Consider the following 16,752-nt stretch of genomic DNA (forward strand, 5'->3'; position numbering starts at 1 on the left):
CCCATCTGCATGAAATACACTGATGTTGATGAATTGCAGCTTTTGTTTCCAGTTTTTTCCAATGATTACTGTTGTTTTTGCTTCCATAGTAAGGAGCATGTCCAGGAACATGAATGCATGTCCAGAAATACACATTTTACTCTGTTCTGTGCTAGATAAGTTAAAGAGCCATCTCATCAATTTTTTATTTTCTTAATATATTGCAATTATCATGTAATATAGCACTGTGTACTTACAATTGCTCATTTTGCCCCTCTACCCAGCTAAAGAGGTTTTCCACTACTACACATTTGCATCCTATTAATTTGATTAGGAGGCGGATGTGTAGTAGTACCCTGCAACGGCCACTATCAGAAGAAAGAGCTGCTCCACAATCAAGAAGTTCTAGCTGGCGGCCGCCGCTGACAATGAGCACTGCTGATCGGTGGGGTGCAGGGTATCAGACCCTGACCGCTCAGCCACTGATGACCTATCCTAAAGAAAATGGGTGGACAATGACCCCTGGATGTTCGGGTCCAGCAGCTTCTACCGAACAGTCAAAAAAAAAGTTTTGGTTTAGGTTCCAGAACAGTACCCAGACCCAGCCCGGTATGACAGCGCAGCAAACACTGCCTCTCATCGATGGTAAAATCATTACCGCCAGTCAGACATATGCGATTTCCATATGGTCTAATGACAGCTTAAGCCCACCGCTGTGATCAGAGGTGAAAGTTTTCCTCCGGTCACTGGCGTCGGCTGATATTAGCTGTCGCTAATAACAGCGAGAGTAGGCAGCAGCTGATGGGAGTATTCATCAGCCGATGCCTGCACTCTAAATAAATAATTTAAAAAAGAAACAATGTGGTTTCACTGTATTTTTTATAACCAGACAGGAAAATCTGACAGCTGTGGACTGCAACCATCAGCTGTCAGCTTTATCAACATTGATTATCAAGAATCAAGTGGTATTTTTTAATTATTTTAGTAAATAATTTAAAAAAACGACTTGGGGTCCCCCCCATTTTTGACAACCATCTAAGCTAAAGGAGACAGCTAGGGGCTGGTATTTTCAGTCTGTTAAGGGGCCATGGATATTGACCCCTACCCCACCTAAAAATAGCAGCCCACAGCTGCCCAAAAAAGGTACATCTATTAAATGCGGAAATTCTGGCGCTTTGCCCAGCTCTTTCCAATTTCCCTGTGGCAGTGGCAAGTAGATTCAAATTTGTGGGGTTGAGGTCACCTTTGCATTATCTGGTAACATCAAGCCCAGGGCTTAGTAATGTAGAAGCCTCTATAAAACGCCTATCCATTACCAATCCTATAGTTATATTGTAAATAAACACAGCCAGACTAACGTCCTTTATTTGAAATAAAAAATACACTTTTACTTTTTTATTTAAAAATAACAAACAGAGTTATCCTCACCTAACACCCATCCCACTGAAGCCCTTGTCTCTTGTAAAAACATAAAATAATAAAAAAAAAATACTCACCTGTCCATCGTTCTGTCCCATGCCCTAATCCATGTCTGAGGATGAACAGTTTTCAATCTGGACAGTGCCGAGATGCGACCGTCCAGGCTGAGAGCCAATGGTGTATGAGCTGCTGCGAGCTCAGCCTCAGTGACTAGCGGTGACGTAATCAAAATCACCGCCAATCACTGAGGCTGCGTTCCCAGCCATGCCCCTGAACTATGGTTACTTTGATGAGATTGCCGCTAGCACAGTGAGAAAAAGTCTCACGGTGCAGTGCTGAGCTCAGAGAGTTCACCTACACTGTGAGACTTTTTTTTCATGGTGCAGTGCTGATCTCCCCAAGCTTACCACAGTTCAGGGGCCCGGGAATGCAACCTGTGGTAACCTTGACGATGTCACTGCCGGTCACTGATTCTGTGTTTCCAGAACTATGATGTCTTCAGTGAGATCACCGCTAGCACAGTGAGAAAAAGTCTCACAGTGCAGGGCTGAGCTCAGAGAGTTCACCAGGAGAAATTAAAAATATCTCCCACTGAACTGCAATGAACTGACCACTGCAACCTGGGGAATTTTTCTTACGGTGTAGCGCTGATCTCACCGAACTTATCGCAGTTCCAGGGGCCCAGTAATGTAACCTCAGTGACCTGCGGTACCTTCAATGACGTCACCGCTAGTCACTGATTTTATTTATTTTACAGGACATCATGGCTTCAGTGGAATGGGTGTTAGGTGAGTATAACTGTGTTTGTTATTTTTAAATAAAAAAGTAATAGTCTTTTTTTATTTCAAATAGAGGACTTTATTCTGGCTGTGTGTTTATTTACTATATAACTATAGTATTAGTAATGGATACTATAGAGCACTATAGATGCTTCAGACAATACAAAAGTGACTTCAACCCCACAAATATGAACCCCTCTTCCCCTCCACCACAAGGCAAGTGGAGGAGCCTGCAATATCCATGGCCTCTTACTAGCCTGAGAATATCAGACCCCAGCTTCTGCTTTAACTTGACTGATTGTCAAAAATGGGTAGTAGTCCCATCACCCGACACCAGTGATCGGAGATAAACTTTGAACCTCTGATCACAGCTGTGGGCTCATGCTGTCTGACCAGCGGTAATGATTTTACTGCCGATCAGAGGCAGTGTTGGTTGCGCTGTCATGCACAAGAAACAACCAGTCTTTGGGGTACTGAACTCGAACAGTAACCAGGTGAAGTAAGTGTTCGGTACAGACCCCCAATTTTATGGTTCGGGTTCGCCCATCTATAGTCATCAATGAAAAGGTATTGGACAACCTTTTTAATTCTTCTGTAGTCCATTAGATCTGTGACATGATATGATAAAAAATAGACTAGCTGAATCCTTCTAAGCTCTATGTGGAAACAGGAAGAGGGGCTTCAACTCTTGACCCAGCTGCTCTGCTCCTCCTTCTTGCCAGGGACTTTTGCAGGGACTCATGACTTATACAGGGAAAATAGACCTCCTCTTTCTACAGAGACATTAGAGATATTCAGTTAGTGTGTTTTTAATCACTTAGTGTCACAAACATAATGGGAAAGAGAGGAATTAACTGGGTAGAAAGGCAAAATGAGCAATTGTAAGTATACAATGCTATATAATATGATGACTGCAATATATTAAGAATATAAAAACTTTGTATATTTTATATACAGTTCTACTGTATGACAAGTGTGAGGTTTAACAGGTATGCAAATGTTTTTTTTTTCCATAAAAGAATGTAAACATAGCAGACAAAAATTCTAAAGGTATCCCTATATTTCAGTGGACGAACAGTAACTAGAGCAACCAAAATTAAAACATTGCATATCTTCATCTAATTAAAAAACAGATATACATTTTATAACAAAGTTAATTCATTTTCTATTTCATTACTGCCAAATTCAGTTTTAAGAATGCTGAAAACCCTTCGTTAAAGCACTTTCTTAGATGTGTACCAATGCATATGCATTTATAAAACGGCCAGTAAATAATATTACTTCACGATGATGTTCCAAAATCTTCATCTTCTATATAGAAGTAATCATTTATAAAGGGCGCCTTTTCAGGTGGCTGATTAGTTACACAGATTTTATCAACTGAAAAATAATTTCTATACATATGAATAGGGATTGCAAAGATTTTGCTATTCCATCTGAGACCAGCATAATGGAAGGACAAATACCCTAATTTCAGTGATGTCTCACTTATTAGGCTGCTTGCTGTCATTTTGATAAAATCAGTTTTATCTGCAGCAGATCTAACAGTTCTCTATTGCTGAGCTCTGAGTAATCCCGCCCACACCACTGATTGGCCACTTTCTGTGTACACTGTGCAGAAACAGAAAGCTGCCAATCAGTGATGGGGGCGGGATTATACAGAGCTCATGAATATGGAGTACTATATGGCAGAAGGTTTACTAATCCGCTTGTGATAATCTCTTTCTGATAAAACTTATTTTATTAAAACTACAATAAGCAGCCTACAATGGAATCAGGATCTCTGTCTCTATATTATGCTGCTATCAGATTAGGTGTCAAAAACCTATAATATAATAATCTTTATTTTTATATAGCGCTAACATATTCCACGGCGCTTTACAGTTTTGCACACATTATCATCACTGTCCCCAATGGAACTCACAATCTAAATTCCCTATCAGTATGTCTTTGGAATGTGGAAGGAAACCGGAGTACCTGGAGGAAACCCACACAAACACGGGGAGAACCTACAAACTCCTTGCAGATTTTGTCGTTGGTGGTGTTTGAACCCAGGACTCCAGCGCTGCAATGCTGCTGTGCTAACCAGCCACCGTGCTGTCTGGTGACATATTCCTTTTAAACCACTTTCAGATATATTGAAAAGTTAAAGAAATGTCTTCAGCAAATCATTCACATGTGACTTTACCTTGTGGTGTGTTAACACAAACATAATCTCGTTGAACATTTTACTGTACAGGCTGCAGGTACTATACATACCCAAAAATACACGTCTTTTCACCAAAAAAATAAGCTTTCCTCTTGTAAGTGACTTCTTTCTAAACCTCTTTCTGTATTTATTACAAATTCATACAAAAATAAAATCATAATCTTTATTCTTGGCCAAATCAGCTGTACTTTGTAACAATATATGGTGATGGTTAAATAGCTGTATATATAATACTGTGCTTGGGTAGTAGGGAAAAGAATACTGCAACTCTTATATCTGTTATGTTAATAAGAGTACACACTGTGTATAATAATCATGTTTTCAACGCTTACTATGTAGTGGTCTATGTATACTAGTGATTAAATGGAAAGTCACAAACCCTGTATAGGTAATAAAATAATATTCAATTAATTTAAAAAAATAAAATAAATAAAAAATTAAACATTTTGACGTTAATGTCAGTTGGCACTAATGCACAGTCATGCATGCCCCCAATGAGAGCATAATGTATCCTTTTGAGCATTGATTGTATACAAAAAGGTTCAAAAAAATACAAAGTTAAGCAAAATCTTTTGACACGGCTTCCACAAAATTTGGAGCAGACATTAAAATTCCAATAGTGCAAATGATGGTAAAGATAGAAAAAGCCATAAGACACAACCGGTCTACGACAGATGCAACAAACTTCCACTCATTACATATAGATTCATCTTCATCTTGGTCTCTGAATCGATTAGCAATATATCGCAGCTCGTCCAAAATCTTGCTTAAGTCATGTTCCCCTTCTGTGTGGCGTGGGTGATGGAGTAGATTTTCATCGTGTGTTGGGGAACATGCCATTCTTCCACATATTACTCCAGAATCAGTTGTAGGAGTACAATGGATGCCTTCTAAACCACGAAAGCCAATATAGAGCATGTTCCCATTACTTGACTGTTGACCACTTACAGTATTAACTTCCACACTTCCCATGCTGCAACGCCGTTGCTTATTATTATGCTGGCAAACAGGTCTGACCTTATCTTCACCAGGTCGCTTCATTCTGAGGAACCATGCACACCAATTTAATAAAATGATTCTTGTCTGAGAAGCAGAAAAAAAAAACGATATAAAAGGTCAGTCATTTTATTGTAACATGTTAAAAATTACTTCAGGTCTCATAACCTGGAACCGCTATGGTGCTACAAGAGATTAATGTTAGATCACTAAACAACAGTGTTGAAATACAACTCTATTTCAATATTGGATAATTTCAATCAAATATATATGAAGGTACAATTGTACCTCTGCAGCCTGTTAACGTTGTAAAATTATGCAGCCTGACGAAGGTTAATAGATGCCTTTGTATGTAATCATGCTGTCTGCAATTCATACCAATGTTTTAAAGGTAATCCCAGGTACGCGAAGACAAAATGAAGACTAATTCATCTGTTGCAGATTGCACATCAGTATTTAGACTTACATTTTCCTGGCTTGTGTTCGGAATAAAATTAGAAAATTCAGGCCAGTGGTGAATCCAACACATGAGGGACACTATACAGTAGATGCCAGACAAACCTCCTAAAACTACCAAGGAGCCTCCTAATGAGATCCAACACATATATGAAACAAGGACATAATCAGTCTCCAGTATTGTGCTCCATTAAAAGCAGAAAACCTCTTTACAACTACAAGGGCTACTCAGACAATAAATTTAAAAAAGTACAGATGTTCGATCAAAATAATAATCAGAATGCTCTGTTACAGCCATATGCAAAAGCATTTGTCAATTATAGATGTGTGAATAATAGCACTTCCGTCTCACTGAATACAATCTGATTGTTAAACATCGTGACACATTGGAAAAAGGGAGCAATGTTCTTCTTACAGAACAGCCATAATTTAGAACCTGCGGTAGCTTTTCAGTACATATTGCTCTTTTCATTTTGGTCCCAGTTAAAGTTTTGTGTCTATACCAGGATAATGCTTTTGCATCATTTTAAAAGCTGATGCACAAATATACTTGAGATTTTTAGAGTATATTTGAAACTACGGTATATAGTTCCTTCAAAGTAAAGCTAAAGCTTGACTAAAGGGTCACAGGGTCACACTGTGTTTAGTTCATAGAAAATATACTACAGACACACGAACAAGTAATGGAAGATGGGTCCATGAGGACTGGGCTCCAGCGCCAATTGAAAATGTTAAAACATAACTTTTACTGTGCAATTAAAAACATTTTGAGAAAATGAAAAAAATTTAAAAAGATTAAGAATTCATAAGCTTACGTGTTTCTGGATATTAACCCTTATTCACAGCTATGATTAAGGCTTGGTACAATGACTAAGGATACACATCGAAACGCTAGGTCCATCAGGCCTCTGGTTTTGGTGTTCCTTTTGTCGCCACTATTTAGTGTTTTAACATTTATGAAATAAAAGTTAAGTTTTATATACACTCACATTTTCCTTTCTAGAATTCATTAAGAGGTGCACGCCATTTAATGATTTTGGTGCATGTTATCAGTGGCATGCACCTCCGTATGTCTCGCTAGAAATGTTACCACAGTACAAGACTGGAGGCCTTAGAATTGAGACCTTAGAGTTAAAAGGTACTTTTTTATTGATGACCTAACCTTAAGAGAGTGGCTGCTCACTATCCCCAGTCCCACACGCCCGGTGCCTCGGGGTGATCCTCGACTCTGCCCTCTCTTTCAAGCCACATATCCAAGCCCTTGCCTCCTCCTGTCGTCTCAAACTCAAAAATATTTCCCGGATCCGTGCTTTCCTTGACCGCAACACTGCAAAAACGCTAGTGCATGCCCTTATCATCTCCCGCCTCGACTACTGCATCCTCCTACTCTCTGGACTCCCCTCTAGCACTCTGGCACCACTCCAATCCATCCTACACTCTGCTGCCCGACTAATCCACCTGTCCCCCCGCTATTCCCCAGCCTCTCCCCTGTGTCAAGCCCTTCACTGGCTTCCTATCGCCCAGAGACTCCAGTTCAAAACCCTCACACTGACATACAAAGCCATCCACAACCTGTCTCCTCCATACATCTGTGACATGGTCTCCCGGTACCTACCTACACGCGACCTCCGATCCTCCCAAGACCTCCTTCTCTACTCCCCACTCATCTCTTCTTCCCATAACCGCATCCAAGACTTCTCCCGTGCTTCCCCCATACTCTGGAACTCTCTACCCCAACACATCAGACTTGCGCCTACCATAGAAACCTTCAAAAAGAACCTGAAGACTCATCTCTTCCGACAAGCCTACAGCCTGCAGTGATCCTCAACCTACTGAACAGCCGCACAGCCAGCTCTTCCCTCTCCTAGTGTATCCTCACCCACCCCCTGCAGACTGTGAGCCCTCGCGGGCAGGGTCCTCCCTCCTTATGTACTCGTGTGCCTTGTTATCTGCTCATGTTTAATGTATTTGTCTATATTTGCCCGTATTCACATGTAAAGCGCCATGGAATAAATGGCGCTATAAAAAAAAAATGTATAATAATAAATAAAGAGAGAGCTTGCAGTATCATTCTCAGTAACACTGCAATGTACAGAGTTGTGCCACTTCAGGAGTGTATTAAAGGGAACCTGTCACCCCGAAATTCGCGGGTGAGGTAAGCCCACCGGCATCAGGGGCTTATCTACAGCATTCTGTAATGCTGTAGATAAGCCCCCGATGTTACCTAAAAGAGGAGAAAAAGACGTTATATTATACTCACCCAGGGGCGGTCCTGCTGCTGGTCAGGTCGGATGGGTGTCTCCGGTCCGCTGCGGCGCCTCCCATCTTCATTACAAGACGTCCTCTTCTGATCTTCAGCCACGGCTCCGGCGCAGGCGTACTTTGCTCTGCCCTGTTGAGGGCAGACAAAGTACTGCAGTGCGCAGGCGCCGGGCCTCTGACCTTTCCGGCGCCTGCGCACTGCAGTAGTATCCTCTGCCCTCAACAGGGCAGAGCAAAGTACGCCTGCGCCGGAGCCATGGCTGAAGATCAGAAGAGGACGTCTTGTAATGAAGATGGGAGGCGCCGCAGCGGACCGGAGACGCCCATTTGACCTGACCAGCAGCGGGACCGCCCCTGGGTGAGTATAATATAATGTCTTTTTCTCCTCTTTTAGGTAACATCGGGGGCTTATCTACAGCATTACAGAATGCTGTAGATAAGCCCCTGATGCCGGTGGGCTTACCTCACCCGCGATTTTCGGGGTGACAGGTTCGCTTTAAGTGGGTTGTTTGATTGATCAGATCTTCACTGATGTGAAACTGATGACCTCTTCTAAGGATAGTATCAAAACTAGTAGTAAAGCCGCACCCTACAATGGCAACGTCTCCATGGACAACAGGGCGCACGTCCTCACCAGGGGGTCCATCCCAGTAAATATCATCAGTAAATATCATCCCAGGGGGTCCATCCCAGTAAATTGGATAAACTCCAATGCATATGAAAAAACGGACAGCATCACAGCAATTATGAAAAAAACAGCTCCTGTATTTATTCTGCCATCTGCGACGTTTCAGTCCGTGGACCTTTTTCAAGCATCCACGGACCGAAACGTCGCAGATGTCCGTTTTTTCATATGCTCTTCTAAGGATAGGTCATTGGGTTAAAGAAATGTAACCCTGATAAGTGAATGTCCAACTTATAAATCAATATAACCAGACCTAACTTAGTCAAAAGCCATTGATTGAGGAGAAGAGTGGCCTTGCATGAGTGTGACTTTCTGTATATATATAAATTTATGGGTGCATCAGAAACATCTGAAGTTGATGATTTCAATGTTTATGGTGGAAAAACTCATTTCACTGCTCTCTTTTCAAGGTTCCCTGAAAAGCAATATCTCATAATATTTCACTTTGGTTTAAGAGAGAACCTTTATGGATGTGAAAAGATTTTCGACTTGCTATGTAACACTGTGATAAACTTCATCAGAATAATGGAGCTTCTGAAGTAATATTGGCAATTTGACTAATTTCATAAAATGTCACCTACTACTCAGTTTGCAGACCCATGAATAGCAAATAATAGTATTTCAATGTCTTCCTTTACTTTCAAATACAAAAGGTCACATAAGTATAGATATTACAAGCATGAACTATGAAGTACACCAAGGTTTGGAACATACCTCTATTATTTTTCATTTGGACTCTCAATTTTGTTGTCTTTGGGAAACTCCCCAATATCAATCATTACTTCTAATTAGTTAATAAAAAATAAAGAGTGTTTCTGTAGTTTTATTTTGCTACTTAGGATTTATTGTGCAACCAAAAAGACCAAAGAGTAATAGCCATGCTGTGACAGTGATTAGAATAATCCAAATTATAAGATTAAATTCCTTGTTTTAACATTAAAATTATAATTGATCATTCTATTAATCAAAGTGACAGCAATTCACAATAAAATGGCAAGGGGTTGCTTTAATTTGAGAAACTATTGTTTCATTGAATTTGAGGACCAGTTTCAAACATTTAATTACAATAAATAAACTGCCTTTGGGCGTCACACAATTTGATGTCTGTTGCTAAGACAAACAATATAGCAAAAAAATTACTAAGTGCTTTAAATGCTAATGATAACCTAGTATATCACGTGGGGCTCATTAAGACATCAGTTTTTCTCTTATGGATTCTATGTGAGTTTTGCACTCGTACCTATTACAATCTATAGGGTAACTTAAATGTTCAATTTTTTCCTCAGACTTGAGTGGTCCCCCCTCTCATTGGTGCGATCGACAATTACATTGATCACACCAATCAAAGGGCACAGCTGCTGTGTAATTGTGCTGTGACCAGGCTGTGTTCTGGCTGTGGCCTGCCTAAGATCAGAGCACTGACCATAGGCTGGTGCCTGGCAACACCAGCATCACCAGGGCCAGCTTCGATTGGTGTGATCGATGTAATCGTTGATCGCACCAATCGCACGGCACAGAAGCAGTGTGCCGCTCTGCACGACCTCACAGTAGCTGAGGATTTGTACAGGGCGGTCACACTATAGAATCTGTGTTGTGCTGGGCTTTGTGGTGCCACAGAAGCTTGTGACACCACAATTGCTCACAGCTGCTAAGAAGAAAGAGCAGAGAAGAAAAAGAGAGAAGACAAGACATCTGTAAGAACATCCATGACTAATCCCCCTTCCCCAACCCACCTCCCAGAAGAAGAAAGAGAGAAGAAGGAAGAGATACTACAAATGTAAGTTTTTTGATCCGTGACCCCTCTCCTCTCCTCCTTCACTCCAATCCCCATCTACCCCTTCCTCCCTCTTTTTAAGACCCTCCACACCCCTTTACACCACCTCCGTGGCCACAATCTGCAGCTGCCAAGCGTTGATTAGTGACACAGTTCAACGATCAGCACTCATGCTCGTTGTTTTTCCACTTTTATTTTTCACCCCCCTTTGCACCACCTCAGGGTGCATATCCAGCAGCCACCAAACTTTGATTATTGACATAGTTCACTCATCATCAGCACTTTTGCCCTCTGTTTTCCACTTTTCATTTTTACATCCTTTTGCACAACCTCCGTTCGCACATCCAGCAGCTGCTGAGCATTTATTAGGGACATAGTTCACTCATCAGCACTCGTGTCCACTCTTTTCCACTTTTCTTTTTCACCCCCATTTGCGCCACCTCCGTCAGCACATCCAACAGCTACTGAGCATTGAATATTGATGCAGTTCACTCATCAGCACTCGTGCCCACTGTTTTCCACTTTTTTTTTTCACCCCCTTTGCACCACCTCTGTGAGCACATCCAGCGGCCACCGAGCGTTGATTAGTGACACAGATTACAAAAAAACCCTCCCTAAAGACCATAAAATATAACCTTTATTTTGATAGATTAAGAAATAATCGTTTAAAATCTTAACAAAAGTATATGTGCACAAGGAGTAGATCAGAAAAATAAATTCCTTACCGACTGTAGTCCTAATGCTTATCTCCTTATATTTAGGCTTTGCTCTGTATTGTGGTTTATGGGAATTTCATGGTGCAGCCACTACCTATTTCCTTTTAGAGTATCCACACACATGTAACCGATGTAAATTAAAAACCTAAAGCCTCCCCAACATGTTTCACCAGAAACCAGGCATAATCAGGGGAGAGAGGCTAAGTGAATGGAGCACATGTAAAACACGAGCTTTTGAAACCTCTGATTGTGATGTCATCATGTTGCAGCCAATCATAATGGACAACATGTATAGCCAATCAATAACAATCAATAGATAATCCCTTCAGACCAATCCCTTTTTCTGATAGATTTACTTTTAAACTCAAAAGGTATCCCTAATACAAATAGACCTATCACACTATGTCTCAAGTAGCAGCAGCCTATGGGGAGAGGCAGTCGCAAAAGTATCTCCTTACAGGAAGCATCGTCATGTACAGATGTCCATGGCTTAATTTCTTCCCCCTCCAATACGGGCCGGATCTCCAGTAATGGAAGCAGAATACTCTATTGCTACAGAGATCGCGTGGTATCTTCATCGCGCATGCGTACTATTAACTGGTCTCCCTGAAAACAGAAGAGAACGCACGAAAAGCAGGGATGTTTGCGCATGCTCAGATGAAAACCTTCACCGCAGTCTAACATTGACTATGTAAAGATAAATTACTAACCATGTCCGTAATTCCTTAATACTGATTCATAGTAAACATAAAAAATAAGGTTTTCTCCATACAGGAAATGCCAAAGACAGAAGTATAAACAGCAATTAAGCTCCCAACAAATATCAAATCCATAATATCACTGCCCCGTAGTCATCCATTTATTTCTAGCATTATAGCACATCTGGCATATTTCCACAATATCACTTCAATAATTACAAAGGGGTTTGAACACATCCCTCATAATGTATCATTTAAATTATTCCTTCATGTTAGCTTATGAATAATGGCAGTTATCCATTTATTAACAGTACAAAAAAATATTAGGCATAAATTATGCTTAAATATGAAAAAATAGATCAAATAAATACAGAAGTCCTAACAGGACCACTTTTCCATCAAAAAAAGCAGAAAAAGAAAACCTTCAATCAACCCATTAGAGCTCTGAGACTGCAACCTATAAATCCACCTACACTCCTCCTTAAGTAACATCCTATCAAGATTCCCTTTTCTCGGTCCCAAAGTTAGATGTCTTAAGCCCAATACTTTAATATCAAGAGGGTCATCCTCATGAAAGCTCCTCATATGGACTGAAAAAGGTATATCAACCTCTGTATTTATGGAACTCACATGTTTAGATATTCTCCTCCTAAGTTCCTGTATATTTTTGCCAACATATAATTTCGGACATGGGCATATTATTACATATATTACTCCTCAGGTTTTACAATTAATAGAGTCCATTATATAAATAAGTCTTTTTTCCACTGGGTTAATGAATTCTTTCAAATCAGGGAGAAATTTACAAAAGGAACATGATCCGCCAGGGTGAGACCCCCTCCTTCTCTTTCCTACACAGTATTCCCATATGTGGTACTTTCTCCTGTGGGATAAAATGACTGTGTTAAATAACCACTAAGATTTTGTCCCCTACGATATCTGATAGAGGGATTAAAGGCCTCGCCACACATAGCGACGCTTAAGCGATCCCGACAACGATACGACCTGTCAGGGATCGTTGCTGCGTCGCTATGTGGTCGCTGGTGAGATGTCAAACAGTGAGATCTCCCCAACGACGCAGCAGCGATGCGGCGACCTGTAGCGACCTGTAGCGACCTGTACAACGATGCTATTTCATGACGATTCAATGGGATGTCCTGTCAACGAGGTCGTTGGTAAGGTGTCAAACACAGCGATGTGTGCTACCCAGCGGGACCTCAACGATCAAAAAATGGTCCAGGCCATTCCGACACGACCAGCGATCTCACAGCAGGGGCCTGGTCGCTGCTACGTGTCACACATAGCGAGATCGCTACTGAGGTCGCTGTTGGTCACAAAACTTGTGACTCAGCAGCGATCTCGCTAGCGATCTCGCTAGCGATCTCGCTATGTGTGACGGGGGCTTAACTCCAATAGCTTCTCTCAAATCAGGATCAGCCCTCAGTATCGGCCAGAATTTTTTCAATATATTAAACATGTTAGAAGCTTGTTTATCATAGGTTCCAATTAACCTTACAATAGTATTATTCTCCTCACTGCTATTGTTAGCCAACAAAGTATCCATCTTGTCTTTCTCGCCCTGTTATAAGCCCTATGCAGGACCTTTCTAGGATAACCCTTTGCTGAAAATCTTTGAAAAAGGTTCTGACTTTCTGCTTCAAAAAAGTTTCATTAGACCAATTACGCCTTGCTCTCAGGTACTGACCTAATGGTATTCCTGTTTTTAAAGATGGAGAGTGTCAGCTTTCCCAATGAAGAAAATTATTTGTGGAAGTGGATTTCCTATAAATATTAGTGTGGATATATCCCTGTAAATCAATTGAAATAGTCAAGTCCAAAAAATTAATACTTTTATGTCCAATTTCATTAGTGAAATGCATACCAATATCATTGGTGTTAAAAACAAAATCTGAAAATAATTGTGCATCACCATCCCATAATATTAACACATCGCTAATATATTTACCCCCAAAAAGAAATGTGACTTGTGTAAAAACAAAGATCCTCATTGAAAACATACTTATGTTCCCACCACCCTAAAAATAATTTGCAAAAGTAGGTGCACAGGAACTACCCCTTATCTGATGAAAGAAGGCACCACTAAAGCTAAAATGATTATGTGTAAGTACAAAACGCAAAAGTGTACAAAGAAAATCATTGTGCGCCTTGAATTGCCTACTCTTAGTGGAAAGAAAATGTGAAACCACCTTAATCCCTAATTCATGATCAATATTTATATAAAGTGCCTTGATATCTAAATTAGTAAGAATAGTAGGCTCTGAGACATTAGGATCCTTAACCCCTTCATGACCTTGGGATTTTTCGTTTTTCCGTGTTCGTTTTTCGCTCCCCTCCTTCCCAGAGCCATAACTTTTTTATTTTTCCGTCAATTTGGCCATGTGAGGGCTTATTTTTTGCGGGACGAGTTGTACTTTTGAACGACATCATTGGTTTTAGCATGTCGTGTACTAGAAAACGGGAAAAAAATTCCAAGTGCGGTGAAATTGCAAAAAAAGTGCAATCCCACACTTGTTTTTTGTTTGGCTTTTTTGCTAGGTTCACTAAATGCTAAAACTGACCTGACATTATGATTCTCCAGGTCAGTACGAGTTCATAGACACCTAACATGACTAGGTTATTTTTTATCTAAGTGGTGAAAATAAATTCCAAACTTTGCAAAAAAAAAAAAAATTGCGCCATTTTCCGATACCCGTAGCGTCTCCATTTTTCGTGATCTGGGGTCGGTTGAGGGCTTATTTTTTGCGTGCCGAAATGACGTTTTTAATGATAGCATTTCGGTGCAGATACGTTCTTTTGATCGCCCGTTATTGCATTTTAATGCAATGTCGCGACGACCAAAAAAACGTAATTCTGGTGTTTTGAATTTTTTTCCCGCTACGCCGTTTAGCGATCAGGTTAATGCTTTTTTTAGTTGATAGATCGGGCGATTCTGAGCGTGGCGATACCAAATATGTGTAGATTTTATATTTTTTTTATTGATTTATTTTGATTGGGGCGAAAGGGGGTTTAAACTTTTATTTTTTTTTATTTTTTTAACATTTTTTTCAACTTTTTTTTTTTACTTTTGCCATGCTTCAATAGCCTCCATGGGAGGCTAGAAGCAGGCATAGCACGATCGGCTCTGCTACATAGCAGCGATCTGCTGCTATGTAGCAGAAATGCAGGTGTGCTGTGAGCGCCGACCACAGGGTGGCGCTCACAGCCACCGGCGTTCAGTAACCATAGAGGTCTCAAGGACCTCTATGGTTACAATGGAGATGCATCGCCGACCCCCGATCATGTGACGGGGGTCGGCGAAGACGTCATTTCCGCCGCCCGGCCGGATGCGGTAGTTAAATGCCGCTGTCTGCGTTTGACAGCGGCATTTAACTAGTTAATAGGTGCGGGCAGATCGCGATTCTGCCCGCGCCTATTACGGGCACATGTCAGCTGTTCAAAACAGATGACATGTCCCGGCTTTGATGCGGGCTCACCGCGGAGCCCTGCATCAAAGCCACGGATCTGACCTTGGACGTACTATCCCGTCCGAGGTCAGATAGGGGTTAAAGAAGTTGTCCACTACTATAAAGTTGTTTTTTTTTCATAAATCTTGCTATTATGTGCCACTGAAAACATCTACTGTGTTTATTTCAGCAATATTACCTGTTATCATGCTGTAGCAGCACATCTTTAGTGCTGGATCCAGCTCTCATGGAGTTAATCGACAACTTCCTTTCTCCTGAGTTATTGTGGTCTAATACTAATACTAATTCCATGATGCATTGCACTCGCCTGTAACTCTGCACCTGGCACACCCACTCCAAAACACACCCAAACCTCTCCCTTCTCTCCCTCCTCTCTGTTCAGGCTGATGAGGAGAGGTCACTTCTTGGTCACAAGCTGTAAAGCAGCACCAAGTGCTGCACAACCATGGTGATCAAGCTTTGAGCTTTTTTTTCTTTCTCATCTATTTCATAGTATAGTTTAGTATACATATATGATATACTGTAAAGAGATCTCACTGTGTATATGTCTTAGATATGTAAATTACACAGTACATGTGTGGGTATATATGTCCATCTACATACACTTGTGTGCATGTATATATTTTGTGTGTTCTTAATTTACACTATTTGTGCTCATATACAGGCACAGTCCGGCCGCAAATTGGCCCACCACTACCGTCCAGTCAGTGCCCCCTCCATGCTCCCCTCCAGTCAGCGCCCACATAGCATTTTAGGACTGCGTTTCTCTGCGGCATAACGCAGTGTAATGCAGTCCTTTAATGCTGTCATTAATCGTCTAAGTGTGCCCAATTTTTTACTATTGATGCTGCCTATGCAGCATCAATAATAAAAACATATGCTGTTAAAAGTAATAAAAAAAAAATTACATTATATTCTCACCTTCTGCGCCAGCCTTTCACACTACTCGCGACGTTCCGGTCCAAATAATGCATTGCGGCAATGCCCGAACATGATGTAGCATTCGCGCGAGACCGCTACATCATCACGTGTTATGGCTGCAAGGCATTACTCGCAACTGAACGTCACAACATGGCCTGGATGCGGGGGATGCCGGAAGGTGAGTATGTAACTTTTAAAATTTTATTTCGTTTTTTTTTAACAGGGATATGGTGCCCACATTGCAATATACTACGTGGGCTTCATTATATACTACGTGGGCTGTATTATTTACTACATATATATTCTAGAGTACTCGATGCGTTACAAACTGTCCAACATCTAGTAAAACTTATTCACGCAGCGTTTCCCAGTT

At 40.9% G+C, this 16,752-nt stretch overlaps 1 protein-coding gene across 1 annotated transcript in view; it reads right to left on the bottom strand.

Annotated features, from left to right (window-relative positions):
• Positions 1-3,221: 3,221 nt before the first annotated feature.
• CHRNA7 (cholinergic receptor nicotinic alpha 7 subunit) overlaps positions 3,222-16,752 on the bottom strand; it is a 622,924-nt gene continuing 609,393 nt past the window's right edge. The window contains exon 10 of the mRNA XM_069765888.1: positions 3,222-5,469. Within this exon, the coding sequence (XP_069621989.1) occupies positions 4,945-5,469 (525 nt within the window). The 3' untranslated portion in view covers positions 3,222-4,944. The remainder of the gene's footprint in view (positions 5,470-16,752) is intronic.

The sequence above is a fragment of the Ranitomeya imitator genome, chromosome 4 (assembly GCF_032444005.1).
Source record: "Ranitomeya imitator isolate aRanImi1 chromosome 4, aRanImi1.pri, whole genome shotgun sequence".
Classification (NCBI taxonomy): domain Eukaryota; kingdom Metazoa; phylum Chordata; class Amphibia; order Anura; family Dendrobatidae; genus Ranitomeya; species Ranitomeya imitator.